A 22,081-nucleotide genomic window follows, 5' to 3' on the forward strand; every position below is an offset into this window, starting at 1 on the left:
TTTTGTTTGGAGATCTACTGGAGTTGATAACTCTTGTCCTGGGCAAAGGAGGTCAACAGCCAAGATTACGCAATAGTGTGGAAGTTACTGACAGCACTGTAACCAAGAACTTGTAAGAAGATTTGAATAGTCAATAAACTGTTATTAAATCTTTGACTATGATTACAACAAAGAAGGAAGTAATTATGAATCATAAGATGCATCTTCCAAGAGCTTCAATTGTGTCATCAGTCCTACAATGAATTTATGGCATCTGTCACGGTTTGCATCTGTCCCATTATCGTATGGACATACCTTACCATCAGCATCTCAACATGGTGGACTATGCAAGAAAAATTTGGTGAGCTATATAAAATCCAAGCTGACTAGTGTGGTATTGCTTTTGGTTGTTGTGTTTGTGTTGTGGGTCAAATTGCAAGTGGTTTGACAACCAAAGTTTGTGGGTGTAAATAATGTTGTGGATGTCATTGTTACAGTATTAAGCTAAGTTTAATTTTATACATATTTATGTAGTTATTGTATGCCCATGGTAAAGAGAAGCATGGAGGCAAATGTACCCAAGTGCTTTAAAAGTTTTTGTGCACAATTCAGGACAGATATAAAGCTGTTATGGAATCAAATGCTGAATTGGAAAACAGCTAAGCAGTTGATTAAACAATATCAATGTTAGTATAAAAGCTAATGGGGATGATATTGCAACTACAATAGCAGGTATGTGTAATAACTTAAGATTAGAGTTGAGTAAGAAAAAACAGAAAATTAATGATAAAATGTCTCAATTACAAACAGCACTTTGCACCACTATGGAGGAGTTTAATTCTGCAGTAATTAAACAGTGTGATTTAGTCTGTGATGAAGTTAATGTGCAATTTAAAGATGTAGACAAGGCATAAAACAATTAAAAGACATAAATAAACAGAAATTTAAAGCAATACACAAACAAATATCAGATGCTCAATTAAGGCTAATAGTGTTTGACCAAAGCAAAGATTCTGATGTAGCTACTATTTCAGTATCTACACTCCTGGAAATGGAAAAAAGAACACATTGACACCGGTGTGTCAGACCCACCATACTTGCTCCGGACACTGCGAGAGAGCTGTACAAGCAATGATCACACGCGCGGCACAGCGGACACACCAGGAACCGCGGTGTTGGCCGTCGAATGGCGCTAGCTGCGCAGCATTTGTGCACCGCCGCCGTCAGTGTCAGCCAGTTTTCCGTGGCATACGGAGCTCCATCGCAGTCTTTAACACTGGTAGCATGCCGCGACAGCGTGGACGTGAACCGTATGTGCAGTTGACGGACTTTGAGCGAGGGCGTATAGTGGGCATGCGGGAGGCCGGGTGGACACACCGCTGAATTGCTCAACACGTGGGGCGTGAGGTCTCCACAGTACATCGATGTTGTCGCCAGTGGTCGGCGGAAGGTGCACGTGCCCGTCGACCTGGGACCGGACCGCAGCGACGCACGGATGCACGCCAAGACCGTAGGATCCTACGCAGTGCCGTAGGGGACCGCACCGCCACTTCCCAGCAAATTAGGGACACTGTTGCTCCTGGGGTATCGGCGAGGACCATTCGCAACCGTCTCCATGAAGCTGGGCTACGGTCCCGCACACCGTTAGGCCGTCTTCCGCTCACGCCCCAACATCGTGCAGCCCGCGTGTCGCGACAGGCATGAATGGAGGGACAAATGGAGACGTGTCGTCTTCAGCGATGAGAGTCACTTCTGCCTTGGTGCCAATGATGGTCGTATGCGTGTTTGGCGCCGTGCAGGTGAGCACCACAATCAGGACTGCATACGACCGAGGCACACAGGGCCAACACCCGGCATCATGGTGTGGGGAGCGATCTCCTACACTGGCCGTACACCACTGGTGATCGTCGAGGGGACACTGAATAGTGCACGGTACATCCAAACCGTCATCGAACCCATCGTTCTACCATTCCTAGACCGGCAAGGGAACTTGCTGTTCCAACAGGACAATGCACGTCCGCATGTATCCCGTGCCACCCAACGTGCTCTAGAAGGTGTAAGTCAACTACCCCCCATTGAGCATGTTTGGGACTGGATGAAGCGTCGTCTCACGCGGTCTGCACGTCCAGCACGAACGCTGGTCCAACTGAGGCGCCAGGTGGAAATGGCATGGCAAGCCGTTCCACAGGACTACATCCAGCATCTCTACGATCGTCTCCATGGGAGAATAGCAGCCTGCATTGCTGCGAAAGGTGGATATACACTGTACTAGTGCCGACATTGTGCATGCTCTGTTGCCTGTGTCTATGTGCCTGTGGTTCTGTCAGTGTGATCATGTGATGTATCTGACCCCAGGAATGTGTCAATAAAGTTTCCCCTTCCTGGGACAATGAATTCACGGTGTTCTTATTTCAATTTCCAGGAGTGTATTTTTGCTAGTTTGGAGGGGTATAGGTGAGAAAAAATTGAGTTGTCTGTCAGCATATTTCATTTTAATGCAGAAACATACAGAATGGAAAGAAAATTGCAGAATATTCGGGATGGATGAATTAGGAAAAACTAAAGAGGTATTAAAAGAAACTGATAGAAGAATTGAATATTGGGAGTGGAAATAATTTATCCAAACAATTCACTAAATTTAAGCTAGATGGGAAGGTTGACCCCTGCATTTCTTAAGAGAGTTTACTAAATCTTTTTGTAAGTGACAGGATGATTCAAAGGGGATGGATTTTGAACTAATTATAGGGTGATGCGGCTGAGTGAGCAACTGCCCAGTTCAAAAGAATTTATATCTTGAGTTGATATTCAGGAAAAGTTTAAAAAGAAGTACTTGCTGCCCAGTAATAAAGAAAAATTGGCTCTTGAGCTTCTTGACCTAAGGTACTCTAATAATAGGTGAAGAACTTGTACAAAACGTATTGTGTGATGCCTGACGAAGGCTAAATACTTGGATGATATGATAGAGGCGAGTCACTTAGTTGAAGTCTTAGTCCTTAGTGGAAAATAAAAAGGTGTGTGTAACATAGATATAATAAAAGATATGTGTCCTAGAAAACACACTTCAGGTGAGTTCACATCCTGTGTTAATTTAGTGGATTGACATGTGCTGAGCATCAAGTTGTCTGCTGAAATTCTTCAAAATTATATTCTATACTGCTGTTTTTTACCCATTCCCTATCTTCTTTAAACCTGTAATATCCTTTAACTATCCTGTACCTTACAAATAAAGTAGAAACATGGCTACAGAAAGTGATTACAATAATACAGAAACTTCAGCTGAGAACATGAATGTGAAACATAAAGTACTAAGCTTAAAAAGCCTGTGCAGGTTTTTTACTGTAAGGTAACTAATTGATGTGCAATGTAGTAATTGTGTGTAACTTACGACATAGATTGTGAAAGAGCCATTGAAGTCAAACACATTGTGCTCAGTGGCATGTTGGCCACAGTTTGGTGGTGATCATTAATTTTTGTGGGCAGCTGTTTGGTGATCATGTCAAAATGTAAGGCCGTGCAGGTGTCACTGGAGATTTTTTGTATGCTGTGACTGCTTGAACATGTGGTTCTGTATCAGATATGGTAGGTTTAAATGATGATATGCTGGATGACAGGTATGAAAAGTTTAATAAATCACAGCTGCAAAATACTAACACGAATTCTTTACAGATGAATGGAAAAACTGGTAGAAGTTGACCTCAGGGAAGATCAGTTTGGATTCTGTAGAAACTTAGGAACATATGAGGCAATACTGAGTCTACAACTGATCTTAGAAGATATATTAAGAAAAGACAAACCTACCTTTCTAGCATTTGTAGACTTAGAGAAAGCTTTTGACAATGTTGACCGGAACACTCTCTTTCAAATTCTGAAGGTGGCAGGGGTAAAATACAGGGAGCAAAAGGCCATTTACAATTTGTACAGAAACCAGATGGTAGTTATAAGAGTTGAGGGACAGGATTGTAGCCTGTCCCTGATGTTATTCAATCTGTATATTGAGCAAGCAGTAACGGAAACAAAAGAAAAATTTGGAGTTGGAATTAAAATCCATGTAGAAGAAATAAAAACTTTGAGGTTTGCCAGTGACATTGTAATACTGACAGAGACAGCAAAGGGCCTGGAAGAGCAGTTGAACGGAATGGACAGTGTCTTGAAAGGAGGATATAAGGTGAACATCAACAAAAGCAAAACGAGGATAATAGCTGATGATGGTCAAAGTAAAGAGGATATTAAATGTAGGCTGGCAATGGCAAGGAAAGCGTTACTGAAGAAGAGAAATTTGTTAACATTGAGTATAGATTTAAGTGTCAGGAAGTCTTTTCTGAAAATATTTGTATGGAAGTGAAACATGGATGATAAATAGTTTAGACAAGAAGAGAATAGAAGCTTCCCAAATGTGGTGCTACAGAAGAATGCTGAAGGTTAGATGGGTAGATCATGTGACTAATGAGGAGGTATTGAATAGAATTGGGGAGAAGAGGAATTTGTGGCATAACTTGACTAGAAGAAGGAATCGGTTGGTGGGACACATTCTGAGGCATGAAGGGATCATCAGTTTAGCATTGGAGGGAAGTGTGGAGGGTAAAAATTGTAGAGGGCAACCAAGGTATCAATATACTAAGCAGATTCAGAAGGATGTAAGTTGCAGTAGTTACTCAGAGATAATGAAGCTTGCACAAAATAAAGTAGCATGGAGAGCTGCATAGAACCAGTCTCTGGACTGAAGACCACAACAAGAACAAAGACAACAACATGCTGGACGGGTGCACAAAAGGGATCTTGCGTCTGGGCCTTCCACTGGGATATAACCCATGTGTCAAGGGTTGGAAGAAATCAAGGATGGACCAGAATATCTCATAGATTGAGTTGGTAGTGGAATACCACTTTGGAGGAAGTGGAGAGAGTTTTGTCCAAGGATCTTTTGTGCACCCTGATCTTCAGGTGGCTACTACAAGTAATATGTAATTGATGAGGAGTGTACCGTAATTTTCAAAGACTGCAGTCAACTGCTCATGTTGTATTGATGGTTTTGTAGTGGTCTAACAAGTTTTCCGAGTATCACTTGATCTAAATAAAGCTAGCACAGTAAAAATAGTGCATTAATAAGTTAAGACTGTAACATGCAATTACTTACAGTTTATTGCAACAAATAGCACCCTGTGGGCACGTATATACACTTTCAGAGATCATCAGACTATAGTTTCACAAAAAGTTATGAGTGAAAGATTTGTGTACATATTGTTTAAAGGGTATTAATTTGTGGATATTCCTTCAAGAACATTTATGGGAATATTGTTTAAGGCATGTAACAAAATATTATGCAGATATCCTTGCAAGGATATTGGCAATTAACACTCACTTTCCAATACAATTGCTCTTCGAATCAATTTGTCCCTACCAGTGAGAGTAACTTTTTGATGATCTATTGTATGCCTAGTTATAACACTGGATAAAAAAATAATGTGTAGTCAGATTGGTCTCTTTCCTCAAAATTTTGAGCAGATTTCTGTTTTATTGTACAAGAGCCTTATGCAAATTAGGCAGGGAACTGATACTCGTAGGTGATGAAAATGCATTGTTCACATGTATTATTGACATTTACCACAAGTAATTGGGATCTGGAATCACAAATTCTAGTTACTGTGATGTGCTATAAATCTCCGTACAAAATAAGTCTTTGTAATTACTCACCCTCTGTAAGTATCCATACTCAGATGGCTGTATTCTTTTGATGTACACACCAATAAGGAAACAGTACCATAAATGGTACAACATTGCCATTTTTAAATAACAATTTTTATGTTTTTGTGTTTTATTTCTTACTTTTTGAATGTTGTTGGATAAATGGATATGTTTAGTTGAAATTATGTATACTGAACTATCCTTCATGTTACCAGATAGCAAAGGACCCAGAAGGATTATGTGGTAGTTACTTTACCTTGACTCATTTAGTACCCTCAGAAATTTCACACACACACACACACACACACACACACACACACACGGGGGTCACGAGAGGGGCAGGGACGAGGAGGGGGGGGGGAGAGAGGTGGGAAGAGAGGGGGAGGGGGAGAGAAAGAGAGAGAGAGAGAGAGAGAGAGAGAGAGAGAGTTGGTGGAGTTGTCATTGTAAAGTAACATTATATGCATTCTTCTTTTAAGATTACGACCAGATATACGGAAACTTGAAGAAGGAGATATAGATGGTGCTGCAGCAGAAAAAACTAGACTGGAAGAAAAGCAGAGAGATGCCAGAAAAGCTAGAAAAGGAAAGAAAGCTGTTGAATGGGCGCCAAGGTACTAGTGATACCGCTTTACTAATATTTTCATATAGTTTTGTGGTTAAAACTAGTTTTATAAAATAAATGTTGTCTGTAAACTATTCCTTTTTCTCAGATGGTTCACTCAAGGAACAAATCCATATACAAAACAAGAAGACTGGTTGTATAGTGGGGGATACTGGGATCGTAATTTTACTCATATTCCAGATATTTTTTAAACAGTACAGAATACCATGAGGTAAGCATACTTACTGTTCATCACCAATTGTAACTGAGACAGAGTGTCTGGCAGTGTATTTTGTGATATTTTTATGTACATTATCTCTGTCCAAAAATCTTGCAAAAATAACACCCATCTCAGTAGGTGGCTGTGTAATAACCTGCTTTTCAAGAGGAATGCTAAAACTTGTTGATGTGTATAAATGACCATTTGTGAACTCCATATTAAATTTTGGATTTTTATATACCCAACACAGTGGCTAATTATTCCATTTCATTGCTGTGTAGTTCAACTCATACTTGTTCAAGATTCTACTAGCAATTTTTACCCTCCTCTGGATTCCATTCCCCTTGGAACAATTGACATACAATTCTGTATTTGAGCACATCTGGGGCAAAGTTGAATGTCTGGCTCTTCCATGGATATTTTAGAATCAAAGCATTTACTAGAGGTTTCATACTTTGAAATGCCCTGCTGTGTTCTTATCCAATATTCATTGGGCTTGCTGTTTCAGTGGCAGGAGACGTGGATCATGTATCAGTTGCCCCTTTATAAATTGCTGATAGACCTAGGAATGAACGTAACTGCTTCACATTTCATGTTTCTGGGCACTCCTTTGTTGCTCTTAATTCATTCGGGGTCTGGTTTTATCCCCATTGTAACTGCTATGTGACCTAAAAACTTAAGTTCATTTCATCCAAAATGGGACTTAGATAGCTTTATTGTTATGTCCTTTTCCTGTAACCTTTTTAGAGTCTTAATCAGGACTTAGGTGCTCTTAATATGTCATCCACATAAATAATCAACTCTGGCATTAGATCATCATGTAACACTTTATTCAGTGCACCTATGAAAACTGCCACTGAAATATTTAAGCCAAATGGGAATACTGGAAAATTGTATGATTTTCCTTCAAAAAAGAAGGTTATGTAAGCTCTTGAATCTTTATATAATGGCACCTGTCCATAACCCATGGTTATGTCCATAGAGATAAAGCATTTTACTTGTTCAAATTTCATCAAGGCCGTGCTTTTTGGGCATTCATTCTCTTTCAGTCTCATATGTTTATTTAGCATCCTGGCATGCAACACCAGGTGTACTCCTCCAGCTGGTTTTCTTGTTGCCAACAAATAATTATTTTATACATTTTGATGCTGTTCCACCTTTTGAACTACTACTTACATCAGTGACCATAGGCTCATGGGGATCGGCTAAGGTTTACAAAACGTTGTTGTGTTTTCCTTTATTTTAAAATTGTGTACAAACTCTGCTATTACTCCTATCGTCTGGTGATATTTAAGTAAAATAGCCTGTAGTTAAGGCATTATGTTTCCAAGACTTTACCTGTATCTGTTCCACATGTTAATTTACTTCCTCTTTTGTGCTATCCACAATCATTATTGTAGTTGTAACTGTTAAATGAATTTGATCTACATATATGTTGTGTGGAGATGTGACTGAATTATTTTTTGTATGGTAGTACCACCCATGTGCTGTTTTCACCCATCCAACATAATGTATTGGTCTTAAAATTTAAGGATGCCTGGTGGGCTAAACTTAAATTTAAATTAGGTACTATCAGTAATGTCTGCAAAAGCATAAATTTACTTACCATTATAGGTAATCTAGTTTCTTCTTTAACCAATTTCCCTTTACTTTCAGTTACACCTACTACATAAACACCTGTCACTGATAGTACAGGGTAACTAAATTCATGCTGAAATGTGGATACTAATTCCTGAGTACTATAGAGATTTCATTTCTCAAATCTAGGTGAATTTCTACCTCTGTTCCAAATACTGCACATACGGCTATCAGTCTGTTGTTTTCTTCTTCCTCTATTAGCCATTCCTTTGTAGGTTCTTAATGTGTAAGTGTGACGTGCGTTTCTCCCCATGGGCCTAGAGTCGCATTATTGTGTCCTGGGGCCTGGCCTCTGCCTCAGAACATTCGCTGTTCCCTGAAAGGAAACTCAAAGATGATCTGTCTGATGAAACCTAGTTATCTCTGCTATTTATGTTATTAGGCATCAACACCAGACAGTGATTATCTCCTAGGTTATTTCTCCAGCTGTTGTTTTGCTTAATAATTTAACATAACTTTCTTCTATTTTTCCTTTGGAATTTGAAGGGGTAACAGTTTCCACCATTGTTATCTGCCTGGTGATTTTTGCTTATGTATAACCAATGCATTCTTTCCACAAACGTCATTAAATCATTGTCAGCTGTCCATCACTGATACCAAATTTCCTTTCTCACATAATACAGCAGTCTCCACACAGAAACAGGGTTAACTAAATATTTATAAATGCTTTATAACTCCACATGTGTTGCTGTAATATTTGGGATCAAGTAGCAATAAAGTTAATCTCTCTTGTGGACGACCAGTATTCTCTCTTAAATCTCTTCTGAAAATCTCTTCAAGAAGTGAGTTCTTCTGAGTGTGCTGTTTCGCATTCCCAGGTAACTAAATGCGAAATTTATTTTTCTTCAACTGTCCCAACATGTAGACAATGTCCTAGAATATATGTAGGTTTGAACTGTGGGAATTGCTTGGACAAATTTGTTCCATTTTCTAGTTGCATCTCCTCAAGTAGCTCTCCTAACAATCTGCTACTTCTCATCAGCTGCCATTTTTGTGAGCTCATCCCAGATTTTCTGGGATTCCTGTCAATTTCTATCTGAGAGTGCAGCATACTGTGATGTACTGCCATTTGATTTGATTTTTTGTTGCACCTTCTGATTAATCAAGTCGTTTACTCCTTCCTCCAAACTAGCAAAGGTGGAGCCAGGAATAAATGTTACATCTGAATCTTTAGTTTGCTCTAATACAATCAACCTCAGTTTTCTGTCTGAGATTTGGTGCTGTACTGTTCTAAATTCCTGTTATACAAATTCTTGCATTTGTTTTATGTCATTATTTATCTCACAAAATTGCTGCCGTGCAGGATTAGCCGAGCGGTCTAAGGCGCTGCAGTCATGGACTGTGCAGCTTCTCCTGGCATGGTTCGAGTCCTCCCTCGGGCATGGGTGTGTGTGTTTGTCCTTAGGATAATTTTGGTTAAGTAGTGTGTCAGCTTAGGGACTGATGACCTTAGCAGTTAAGTCCCATAAGATTTCACACACATTTGAACGTTTGAACAAAATTGCTCACTGATCTTGTTTCTTACTATATCACTCTGCCTATTTACCTCTTCATATAATTACCCAGCTACAGTTTTAATACAGCTATACTGTTACTCAAGTACTTCGACCACTCTGGTACTTTTGTCTCATGTCTCTTCTTATTAATGCTGATTTTGATCAGTACACTGACAAAGCATTCTAATTTGATGTCTATTTCTGCAGCACTCCAATAGCTTCGTAGACAGTCAACAAAAGAAAACTTTGATCATAATAAACTATTCTGATCCTGCTAAAATGCACACACCACAAGAAAAAAAAGTTTCAAATGCAGCTCACTGTAGGCTGAGAACAGCATTCGCTTCCTGGAGTGATCAACAAGAAGCTTATTTGACAAGCAGAGAGAAACTTGCCAAACAAAAATAAAAGATGATTCTTTACTACTCATCATCTCTGACCTGAAGCTGGCACAGCACTTAACCATGGTACTATCTTTGACGTACTACTATCCTTGATGTGCCTTAACACCCCCCCCCCCCCCCCCACATTCACCCCTCTTCATCTTTGCCTTCCCTTATCCTTGCACAAGTGGTTCCCTCTCATCCTGGGGTTTGAATGACCTTCACCCCTCCACCTTCCTTTTTTTACCCTATCCCCTTCTCATCTCAGAGTAAGGAACTATTAGCTCCAAAAACTAAGATAGTGTGTGTTTTTACATGCGTCTATCAGCAGTATAGATATTTCTCCTGAAGATATGTACTGAACAACAATCCCTCTCATAATTTTACGCATGAAATACCATGAAAGCAAGGTGGGAAGCAGGAGATAGTGTTGGGGAAGAGTGCCTGACAGTTCGAAGAGAGGCAGTAGGTGTGTGAAATAGGAATGCACCAGAGAGAGGCAGCAAGGATGCGACACATGGACAGGAATGTGACACATGGGCACCGGAGCTGATGGGTTCATACAATGCTCTGTGACAATGATGTGAGAAATGGATTGAGAAGATGTGTAGGATAGAGGGAGAGGAGACTCTTGGGTAGAGGGTGTGGATACAGTGAGCCAAGAGAAATTGAGGCCACTAGGATAGTGGAAACAAAGGAAGGGTTGCACAGATATAACTACAGTGTATGTTGTTAAAAAAGCTGATGCTGTGGGGAAGAAGCCAGATGGCATAGTTTGTGAAGCAGCCATTTAACTCGAGCATGTCGTGATTAGCAGCATGTTCCACCACTGGAAGGTCAACAAAGTTTGGCAGTGAGGCCCAGCATAGGACATGGTTCAGTTGCCCTGGTCCAGGATGATATTGGTTGATAAAGGGGGTGACCCTTTGCAGTTGGATCTTGGGGGTAGTGGGAGGATTAAGTGTGTGTGACAAGATGGCATGGGAACTCTGTTTACAGGCTAGGTTCGAGGGATAGTGGCTGCCTGTGAAGGTCATTGTGAGACCTTCAGCATACTGGCCAAGGAAGTTGTCACTGTAGATACAATGTCTATGAATGGTGAGGCAATGTGGGAGGGATTTTTTGGAGTGTAAGGGATGACACCTGTTGAAATGCAGGACTGCTGGTGGTTAGTGTGTCTGATATGGATAGAAGTGTGGATGGAACCATCAGAGAGGTGGAGCTCAATGTCCAAAAATTGTGTCACATATGGCTGAGGAGGACCAGATGGTGCAACTCAGAGAGAAGGTGTTGAGTCTGTGGTGGATCACGGATCACAGATAATGTGTCTTGGCCGTGGCTTCAGATCATGAACATATCATCAGTGAACCTCAACCAGACAAGGGGTTTGGAATTTCAGGAGGCTAGTTAGATTTCCTCTAGATGGCCCCAAAACGGATTGGCGTAGTAGCAAGCCATGCAGATGTTCATGGCCATATTGTGGGTTTGTTTGTATATTTTCCCCTCAAAGGAGTAGCAGTCTAGCCTCTCATATTAATGACACAAACCATTTCCTTCACTCACTGTCAAACATCCCCACCTCATTACCATATGGAACTGCACTCAACACTGTTGATCCCACCTCCCTACAAACCAAAATCCTGCATGTCCATGGCCTTGTTGCTATTGAACACTCTCATGTCCTTCTGACTCCAAACTCACTACCTTCTCCTTATACATCCAACCAATTACATTCTCAAGCATAACAACTTCTCCTTTGAGGGCAAGATACACACCGAAGAAACTGCTATGCCTGCCTAATATTGTGTAGGGCCCCCATGAGCACAAAGAAGTGCTGCAGCATGACATGGCATGGACTCAACTAATGTCTGAAGTAGTGCTGGAGGGAACTGATGCCATGAATGCTGCAGGGCTGTCCATAAATCTGTAAGAGTTTGAGAGGGTGGAGATCTCATCAGAACAGCATGTTGCAAGGCATCCCAGATGTGCTCAATAATATTCGTGTCTGGGGACCTTGGTGCCCAGCGAAGGTGTTCAAAATTCAGAAGAGTGCTTCTGGAGCCACTCTGTAGAAATTGTGGATGTGTGGGGTGTCACATTGTCCTGCTTGAATTGCCCAGGCCCATCGGAATGTACAATGGAAATGAATGGATGCAGATGATCAGACAGGATGCTTACATATGTGTCCCATATCAGAGTCATATATAGAGGTATCAGGCATCCCATATCACTACAACTGCACATGCCCCACACCATTACAGAGCCTCCACTAGCTTGAACAGTCCACTGCTGACATGCAGGGTCCGTGGATTCATGAGACTGTCTCCATCCCTTATAAGTCTTTCTTCTCGATACAATTTGAAACGAGACTCATCCAACCAGGCAACATGTTTCCAGTCATCAACAGTCGAATGTCAGTGTTGATGGGTCCAGGCGAGGCATGAAGCTTTGTGTCGCACAATCGTCAAGGGTACATGAGCCCATATCAATGATGTTTCATTGAATGGTTCTCACACTGACACTTGTTGACGGCCCAGCAGTGAAATCTGCAGTTGTTGCTATTGGTCCTGTTCTTTTTCTGGCCCCTGCGACATCGGAGATTTGATGTTTTACCGGATTCCTGATATTCACAATACACTCATGATATGGTTGTATGGGAAAATCCCCAATTCATCACTACCTAGGAGATGCTGTGTCCCACTGCTCGTGCGCTGACTATAATATCATATTCAAACTCACTTAAATCTTTATAACCTGCCAATGTAGCAGCAGTAACCGATCTAACAAATGCGCCAGACACTTGTTGTCTTACATAGGTGTTGCCGACCGCAGTGCTGTATCTTGCCTGTTTGCACATCTCTGTATTTGAATATGCATGCCTATACCAGTTTCTTTGGCACTTCAGTATACAATCAAATCTGGAGCACAGCCATGGGCACCTGCATGGTGCTCTCTGGTGCCAGACTGTTCAAGGGTCATCTAGCGAAAACATTCATAGCTTCTTGAAATCTCGATCCTCTTGTCTGGTTCATGTTTATTGATGATATCTTCATGACCTGGTGCCACAGTCAGGATACCCTATCCTAATTCCTGCACAACCTCAACACCTTCTCTCCCATTCACTTCACCTGGTCCTCCTCAACCCACTGTGTCAGTTTCCTGGGTGTCGACCTTTACCTTTCTGATGGCTCCATCCACACCTCCATCTAGATTAAGGACACTAACCATCAACAGCACCTGCATTTTGACAGTTGTCATCCCTTCCACACCAAAAGTTTGCTTCCTTGTAGCCTGCGTACCAGTAGATGGTATCTGCAATGATGAGAATTTGAGCTAAATATGTTCATATAAAATTGTGCTCTGTTTTAAATGATTCTTAAGATAAATGCTTCTAAAAATTAATTTCATTACGAAAATGTTTTAATTGTTCTTTTTTTTCATGTGTTAGGTGTTGTTATGTATTTGTAAGGCTATTAATTTATTGTAACTAATAATAAATTTTTGAAAGTCCACAAAACAAATACTTTATCAACTTCGGTTTGCTTCCCAGAGAACATGATCCATTTCTAATCTCTTCAGCTCTTCTGCTCTTCTTTTCTTTTTGAAGGCAGCAGTGTCCATAATGTGACCTAACACATCATCCTTCATCTTCACTGTTAACCTATAATGTTTTTTTTTTCATCCAGCCTCATAAACTGAAGTCCGACAGCATTAAGTCTAGTCAGAGAATTTATTAGTTATTGTTATAGTGTAGTGTGTTTAACTGGTTTGCATATTATCTGTTGAAATACTTAGTTTTCATACTACAATAGTGGACATTCGTGGATGGAAAGAAAATGAGGAAAGATGGCAACTCATTCCCCCCTCCCCGCCAGATATCCACTGCAGCCATCGGCTTATTGTTCTTAATCTGCATCAATTACTGTGTTTCAACAAACACATCTCCCAACTCACGGTGATATACCTGTTTTCTCATTTGCCATTGAACAGTAGTACACCTGTAAAATGAGAAAATAATGTGGAACCAGTTACTCAAGAATGGAATTGGTTGTTAACTTAACAGTGTGTATAGCTTTCCTGTGATTATGCATTTTCTACTGCATTTGTTACAGTCAGTTGTTAGTAAAATCAGAAAACAATAATGTCCCATTCTTTCTCGAGTGGATCCTCTTTTCCTGTGCTGAAACAAATATCTGGCTCTTTGGTAAAGGATGTCCATAAGTAAAGAACATGGTTGTACTGTCTGACAAGAGTCTCATTGTTACAACTTTTGGAATGTGGTGTAACTTTCAAGCGTAAGGAGTGATCCAAATGTTCCCATTTTAGGGCATTGCTGTAGCAAATATGCAACATAGCATGACTCCAATGTGGATATGTAAGCACCAACATGTAAGCAAGGGATTACTATTGCATTCATGTCTTTTCAACACATATGTGGTAAATGCGAAAGCATGAACTATGGTGAAGTTATTACCAAATTCTTCCAAACAGAACCAACATTTGCTTTCTTTTCTTGGTAGATATCCATTGGAGAATGAAGAATTTCTATGGAGGAGCACGTCAGTTGAAAACCACTGATGTGCAGTGGTGCACCAGGTTCCATACTGGTCACGATTCGAGACAGGATGCCAGTCAATTTGAGAGGCTAAATAAGTTATTCCAACTAAATGGGAGACACTTGAGCACCTGCCCTACAGTCTTGAACTTTCCCCAAGCAATTTTTATGTCTTTGGTCACTTAAAAAGGACCTTGAAGGGTCAACAATTCCTGTCGGATGAGGACATTACATAGGTACCTTCAGCCTGATGCATTTGTGGAAAAGGGGGGGGGGGGGGTGATTGTCTCAATGCTCATGGCAGTTTTGCTTGATTGACAAACCAATTCTGGACTGTATGGTCTTCCTACAGAAACTTTTTGATTTTGTCTTACGCATTTGTTAACTTCTTTCCATCTGTTGCATACATTTATTAAGAATGGAAAAATAATGTAGAATTTTTAATTTTCCAGCATGGTTCCTGATGGACACCACAATGAAAATTAAAAAACAAAATTACACCTGAGAGTTAACAGACTACTGATAATTTGTGAGTGTGCCTAATGAATGAAAGAGGTGGGACCATTAATGTAGTAGTCTTCCAGGTATACTCTCTGCCTGGTAACTGGTGTGTTCCCATTCAAATTGCTCCCGAATATTTGTATGTGGTGATGAAGACAAAATGATTATGAGTTGACATTGTAAATTATTGTGAACTGTCATAAAAGTCTATGTTCTGTTGACTTATAGTGTATATGTGTTTTATAGTATGCAGCTGTTAATATGGAATGCAGTTTGTACTATATTATTAATCAGTTATGCATAACACAAAATGCATAAGAAAATTTGATTGTGATATTACAACATCTTACATTCACTAGTATGACAGTGATAGTGCTCAGTTGCAGGCCATTTATTTTGCATGACATGGTTTTGGTAGCTGCAATCTTCATCATTTGTGATGATCCCTTTTCCTCAGGCAGATTGTATTGTGACATAATTTCACTCTGTTAATATCTTCAGTTATTCAGTTGGTGTAAGGTTTCTTTCAGTTAGCTGTGATGCTGAAGTATGGAATATTCTGAAATTGTTGGAGTTTTGACATAATGTTATATTAGAACATTACAAATGGTGACATGTGAGTTGTTTGGATTGATAAGGTTGTGTGAAAAAACATACCACTATTATTTGTAATCAGATGGAGGGTAACCAATTAATAATTCGTGCTTGTATATGCTTTATTTCAATATCCTTTACAAGAGTTACTTAAAAACAGAACATTTGTTTTCTATGTAGGATGTGTTGTATGTATGTGATGTTTTAAATGTGTTTACTTTCCTGTATATGTAAATATCTTATTCTTAAGAAGAAGAAAGTTCTGAATGTGGATTGATAGATCAGTTTGTTATTCTTACATGTTTGTTAATACTCACTGTTATAGACAACCTCTGTAATGCAGTTTGATTTCTGTTGATATATATTCATTGAATTCTTCACTGTCAGCTCTAAAGCATTATATTTACTTGATAACTGTCTGTAAATGTGTGTCATAAAACAATAATATAGTAGGTTTGAGTAATAGAAATCAGTGGTTGTAAATTAGATATACTGGTAAATATGGTTGTGTGTGGTGCTAATACCACTTTTGGCACTGGCTTTGTCCAGTCGTAGTAGCTAAGTATCAACTATGTGGCATGTGGCATAGTCTTGCAGCTACATAAACACAATACACAGTAAGTCTAAATACATGTACAAAAGCTCAGCAGTGTCATTAATAATAGCAGCCATTATTGTAGTAAGATGTGAGGACATTATTCTTGTTCTAACAAGACTCAAAAGATATGCAGTTTTAGTACAGTTAGTTCGTGTTGCATTTGTAAATGTGCAGGTAGTCACATTAATCTGACACTGATGTTTAGCTAGTCCATTAAATTTACAACTGGCCTATTGTGACTGTGTATCAGAACAATCTTAGAGGGACATTTGTATCATTAGTATGCGTTACTATTTGTCAACTGAATTTTATTTTGTATAAGCAGTGCAACACATTTTGCTTTAAGTTAAAGAAATGTATTAAGTAACTTTGCAATTTATAGCTCTTGTGCAACAGAAGATTGAAATGCTTTTGCTGTGAAGTTAAGTCTAGCACACTACTGTATTGTGGTAGTGTAATACTTAGTACAGTGCATATAAAATGTGTGTAATTTGATGATGGTTACCCATAGGTTGCTGAACTGGTACAAACAGATACCGTCTTAGTGTTATTCCAAAGTGACTAGCATTATATGCACACAAAACTGTTACAAATCTGTCAATTTGTGTGTATTACAATATTGTTGCATTAATTGACAGTACAAAATTACAGATCATAGTTACTGATACTCAAGAGTAAGTTTTTGTGCACTAGCTGGAACAATTAGAATAAGGAAATATGCAGCTATTTTATACTGTGTTACAAGCCCGATAACTAATTATTTTCATAAACTACTGCCATTATTTCGAGCAGAATAGGAGCAACACGGGGTGTGAAGTGATTCAGTAAGTAACTTAGCTAAATACTAACTCTATTTTTCATCCCATCTCTTTTCAAAGTAATTTACCATTTAATAAAATATTATACTAATAGAGATCAGAGTCTCTAAATGGACACCGTTGCACCCACTCCCGAATTTCCTGTGCCCGTATCCTTCGTCTGCAAACTCATCTCCCCCTTCCCTGCACACATCTCTTTCTTCGTTAGAGTTTGATACTTGACAAATTCTAATTGTTGGGGCCATACCTTCGTCATTTTCAGTTTTTGTTCTCCTCTTCTTGAGCCTTATGAGCAGGTATCTGATTTGGGAGAAGCACTTTTTTTGTATTTTTGTGTCATTTCTTTACAGACTTCATGACATGGATGTTTGGACCTTGAATAATGCATCTGTAGGCAAAATTCAACTTGTTTAATATCACAGCAAGAGGTAGCATTCGGATCTATGGAACAAGCAGTTAACTAATTAATCATATACTGACGTGGTGCTGATAACAACACAGGCAGTATTCCCAAAAACTATATGCTTAGTTTTAAGCAGGTTGTTGTAGTATCTGGTCATAATTCATTGATTCAGTTAGTAACATTTATTTTCTTGTGCCACACTATATATGCAGGTATTGATTTAGGGAGCCTTTGAGAAATAACGTTTAAGTCTCAGTGCACTATGAACTTTCAAAGTATAGGGAAATGTTGACTTCAGGAAAGTCATTAGTATTAACTCACTTCCTGTACTATTTCTTTTAATGATAGTTCCACTAATTATTTAGTTGTTATGATTAAATATTCAGTTTCTTTTATTATCTAAGTTAAATTGCTGCTCAGACTTCCACATAATGTGTATAGGTGGTTCGTCACTTTCCTTCCAAGAATCTCTCTAAAACAAAAACTTGAATGCTGATCTTAATGTGTCACTAGAGAGAGAGAATGAATATAAAATTAAGCAATGCATCAAATTATTCAAAAGAATTCTGCTATGTAACTTATTGTTGAACACAACTAATATCAAAATAAGAGTAGTATTTTCGTAAGCTTTTGTGCAGGTACATTGAAGATTCAGTTTTTACGTAAATGTTAAACTGCATTTATAATTAATAAATAGCTTTATTGCAACAAATACTTCTGCCTGTGGACTTTGTTGAGAATCAGAGTGAAATATTGGCCATTGAGATTTCTAAGAATTGGCAATACTTTCTTTTTATAAAGATCATATTGTAGATGCAGTCTCTCTGCAGTGGTGTAATTATTTTTAATAAAGACTGTTTTCACTAGCAGGTTATTTCTGTCTGGAATAGTATTTATAATTTTTCCATAAAGACTAGTAACAGCACTTGTATGAACTACAAGCTTAAACAAGAAAAAACCAACATAAGCAATAATTGAAGTCAAATACTTGATGAGACTACAACTGAGTACAAAAGATTTGTCAGCCACTTCTATTGTAACTACTGGTTGTTGGTACTCACCATGTAGCGGAGATGCTGAGTCACAGATAGGCACAACCAAAAGACTCTCACAATTAAAGCTTTTGGCCATTGGCCTTCATCAACAATAGACACATACACACACAAACACACACACAAACGCGTGCGCGTTTGCATGCCCCCCCCTCCCCCCCCTCCCAAACGCACACACACAACACATGCACACATGTGCAAATGCAACTCAAAGCTTTAATTGTGAGAGTCTTTGTGTTGTGCCTCTCTGCAAATCATCATCTCCACTATACAGTGAGTAGCAACTTTCTTTCTCATAATATTGTTACATTCCATCCTGGGTTTTCCATTGTTTGATTTTTGTAACTACTGGTTGTTATTTTTTATATGTTTTACTGACTGTGGTAGATGCTATGTTAAAACAGTAATTTCATTTTAGCAAATAAGTTATATTGTGTTCATGTTCAGGTGACCTCTCCAATTTTTTAAAATTAAATTCATTGCATGTACAAGAACATTATGTCATTAAAAAAGAAAAAAAAAAGCAATTATTCAGCTGCACTGGCATACAGTTCTTTTCTCTTTTCCTTTAGTTATCTATTGAAAATCTCCAGCCAATTCCCTGCACCATTTATTTGAGAACATTTCAAACAAATATTAAAGTCAATTAATCAAGTGAGATGTGTGAAATTACTTCAGTGCTGTTTTGTAAAATATATTTTGAAAATTACTTGTCTCAATCTGATTTGAAGATAGCGTAGGATGTAACACTTGTCCACCTCTTAGTTTAGCTGTTATTCTAATTCTGAGAGTTAAGTTTTCTTAAGGACTTTTCATTCATATCTATGCAATTTATGTACTGTAGCAACTAGACTGTGTGTTAGATCAGTTGCTGACATCATATGTGGGGTTTTAATAGCCCTCAAGAGATGTCTCTTACGTCAAGAAGGGGGCACATTAAATTTCACAGTTGGTAATAAATTGTAGATCTCACACATTTGTTGTGTCATTATATGTTTTCTACCAATATGGTTTGTAATATATACTTTGAGTTTCTATATTTTAACTATTTTCTCTAGACATAGACTTGCAGTCTTATTATGGTTATTGGTCTACTGTGAAGACTGGCAATCTAAATTTTGTATTCTTTTTTATTTTATCTATGTCAGTATCACAGGCACAAAAATCTCAAAAAATATTTAACCTTTTCTTGTGCGGTTTACTACTGAATTTTAATACTGATCTGAAATGAATAATTTCATAGATTCTAGTTTAATAAGTATGAATTAATCAGATTTTTTAAAATAATTTATCAACTCCAACTCTGAAATTAAAATCATCTTGAAAAGACCAGAGGCCAAAATGTCAGGTTCAAAATGTTTGTGGGAAGCTCAGAGCTCAGAAAGTTACATGAACTTTGGTTCACTGTTGACAAATTTTTGTATTGCTGAGGTGAAATGAAGAAACATTCTGGAGACTCAAAGATAATTTTATATTCAATAGTAATAGTTAGATGTTGATGTGCAGTGTTGGAATTATCTACAGCTATTTTTCAGTTGTGCTAGGTTTTTTGTGGCAGAAATTTTATTAATGCAAAAAAACACTTTTTGAATTGTTTGACTATATACATTTCATTACTGTGTCTACACATTCCCATGTTTCTAACATTCTTTACACTTGTAAATTAGCCTTATTACGTTTTACAGGTTAAGGTAGTCTTGCCTTTTTATTTGATATTACTTGTTTTTATATTGTCGAAATGACATAGTAACAACAACTTTTCCATACATGTCACCAGGCAAACTTTTCTGTATGTATAGGCAAATTGTATAATCTGTGCACAATTTCTGTGGCAGAAAGAATTGTCATTCTAAAGAACAGCAAATACACTAAGATTAAGTGATAAATAGGAAAAAAAATTATTTAAAATATGGGCTGCTAATGATGTGGTTATTGTGTAATATGATCACAATCAGCAGAAAGTGCTTCTCCTCATGTATGAATTTGTGTAAATTTAGGAAAAATTGTACAAAGTAGTGTCAGTTTTGTAGTATCAAAGTGCTTGTTAATGCAGCTTATATTCTTATTAAAATGAAGATGTTATGTACATATTTGTTATTGAAGTTTAAGTTGACAAGAACAGAGCAATAAAGTACTGTAATGGAAATACGATGTTCCTTATTGGTAGAGGTTGATTTGTTTTGGACTTAATCAACTCGTTGAATCATATTGCGAATTGTGTTTTATTCATCTCATCATGTACATTGAAGTTTGCACTATGAATGAGAGCGAATTGTTTTGGGCTTGGTGGTGAATATTTTACGTTGAAATTAATTCTGTGTTGACAGGTAGAAACAAACCAATAAACATCTGTGTTCTTTATTTGTTGTTAATATTTAACACCTTGTTGCTAATTCTCCTTTGTTATGCATGTTGAACCTTTACTAGCATTTAAGTCTACATTTCATGTTCAAAAAAGAACCATAATATTTCTGTGAACAATATTGGTGTTGATTTTGGGTAATAACAAAAAGATTGAGAGAAGGCATCAGTCATTTCTGCATTTTCACGGAAGTTTTTGCTATAAGGTATAGTAAAGATTTCGTTGTACATGATGAGATGGATAAGCCATAATTCACAATAGGCTTAAGAAACTGGGAAATGTCACTCATTTTGTGATTCTGTAATTTAGTGGTCTACAAAAGAGCAAGAAAAGGAGAGTATTTAAAAACCAAGAGTCCATAGGAAGCTCAGGTTAGAAACCATACGAATAAATGTGGCCATCAAAGCTGGACTGGACTGAAGCTGTCACAGTGCTTTCACCTCCTCCTCTCTTTGATGCTGCATCCCTCACCTTTTATTTCTCATGTCGTGACAGGGCAGCCTGATGTCGGAGTGACCTGCCCTTCCTTTCTAACCTTCTCCAACTTATTCACCTTTCTCCCTGGGGAAGAAATGAACATTTCTGAAAGCTAGGATAGTTTTCTCCACTATTATAGGTGTCTGTCAGCAAAACTTAGAATTTCAATTCTTGAAGATAAGTACCGGTCATCCATTCTGTCTCCTTATGGTTAATAGTTCCTCAGAATAAAAAAAAAATCAGAAACAAATAAGAAAACTCTTGGGAATGAGGCATGCCTTAGCACAGGTGTTGAATGATTTAGCTTTTCTATATAAGTACCAAAGTAGGTAATAATCATCTTTCACAAGATTTCTATTGAGGGATGACATGGTCCTAATGTAATGCATCATGTTGTGTGACACTGCTTGCATGTGTGTTGTACATAGTACTGACACCATCTTGTTGTGCACCACCAAACTGTGTGTGTAGCCCATAATGGTTATAGCATTTCAGCCTAGGAAACTTGTGATGCCCCCCTGCGGGTTCGGGGGTAAGAATAGGCCCGCGGTCTTCCTGCCTGTCATAAGAGGCGACTAAAAGGAGTCTCAAATGTTTCGGCCTTAATGTGATGGTCCCCTAAGGGGTGTTTGACCACTACCTTTCAAAATTTTCAGTTAGTGCGTACCATTTGGGGAAGGACGCCTTACATGGTGCATTCTATATCCGTCTTGCCCTAAGAT

General features: G+C 38.4%; 1 protein-coding gene across 1 annotated transcript in view; it reads left to right on the forward strand.

The window, feature by feature from the left end:
- The window catches only part of LOC126173816 (oxysterol-binding protein-related protein 1-like), a 419,616-nt gene extending 398,956 nt beyond the window's left edge, over window positions 1–20,660 (forward strand). Inside the window, exons 23-25 of the mRNA XM_049920986.1 lie at window positions 6,138–6,272; window positions 6,372–6,494; window positions 15,007–20,660. Of these exons, the coding sequence (XP_049776943.1) occupies window positions 6,138–6,272; window positions 6,372–6,474 (238 nt within the window). The 3' untranslated portion in view covers window positions 6,475–6,494; window positions 15,007–20,660. The remainder of the gene's footprint in view (window positions 1–6,137; window positions 6,273–6,371; window positions 6,495–15,006) is intronic.
- Window positions 20,661–22,081: the final 1,421 nt, after the last annotated feature.

This window comes from Schistocerca cancellata, chromosome 1 (assembly GCF_023864275.1).
Source record: "Schistocerca cancellata isolate TAMUIC-IGC-003103 chromosome 1, iqSchCanc2.1, whole genome shotgun sequence".
NCBI lineage: Eukaryota > Metazoa > Arthropoda > Insecta > Orthoptera > Acrididae > Schistocerca > Schistocerca cancellata.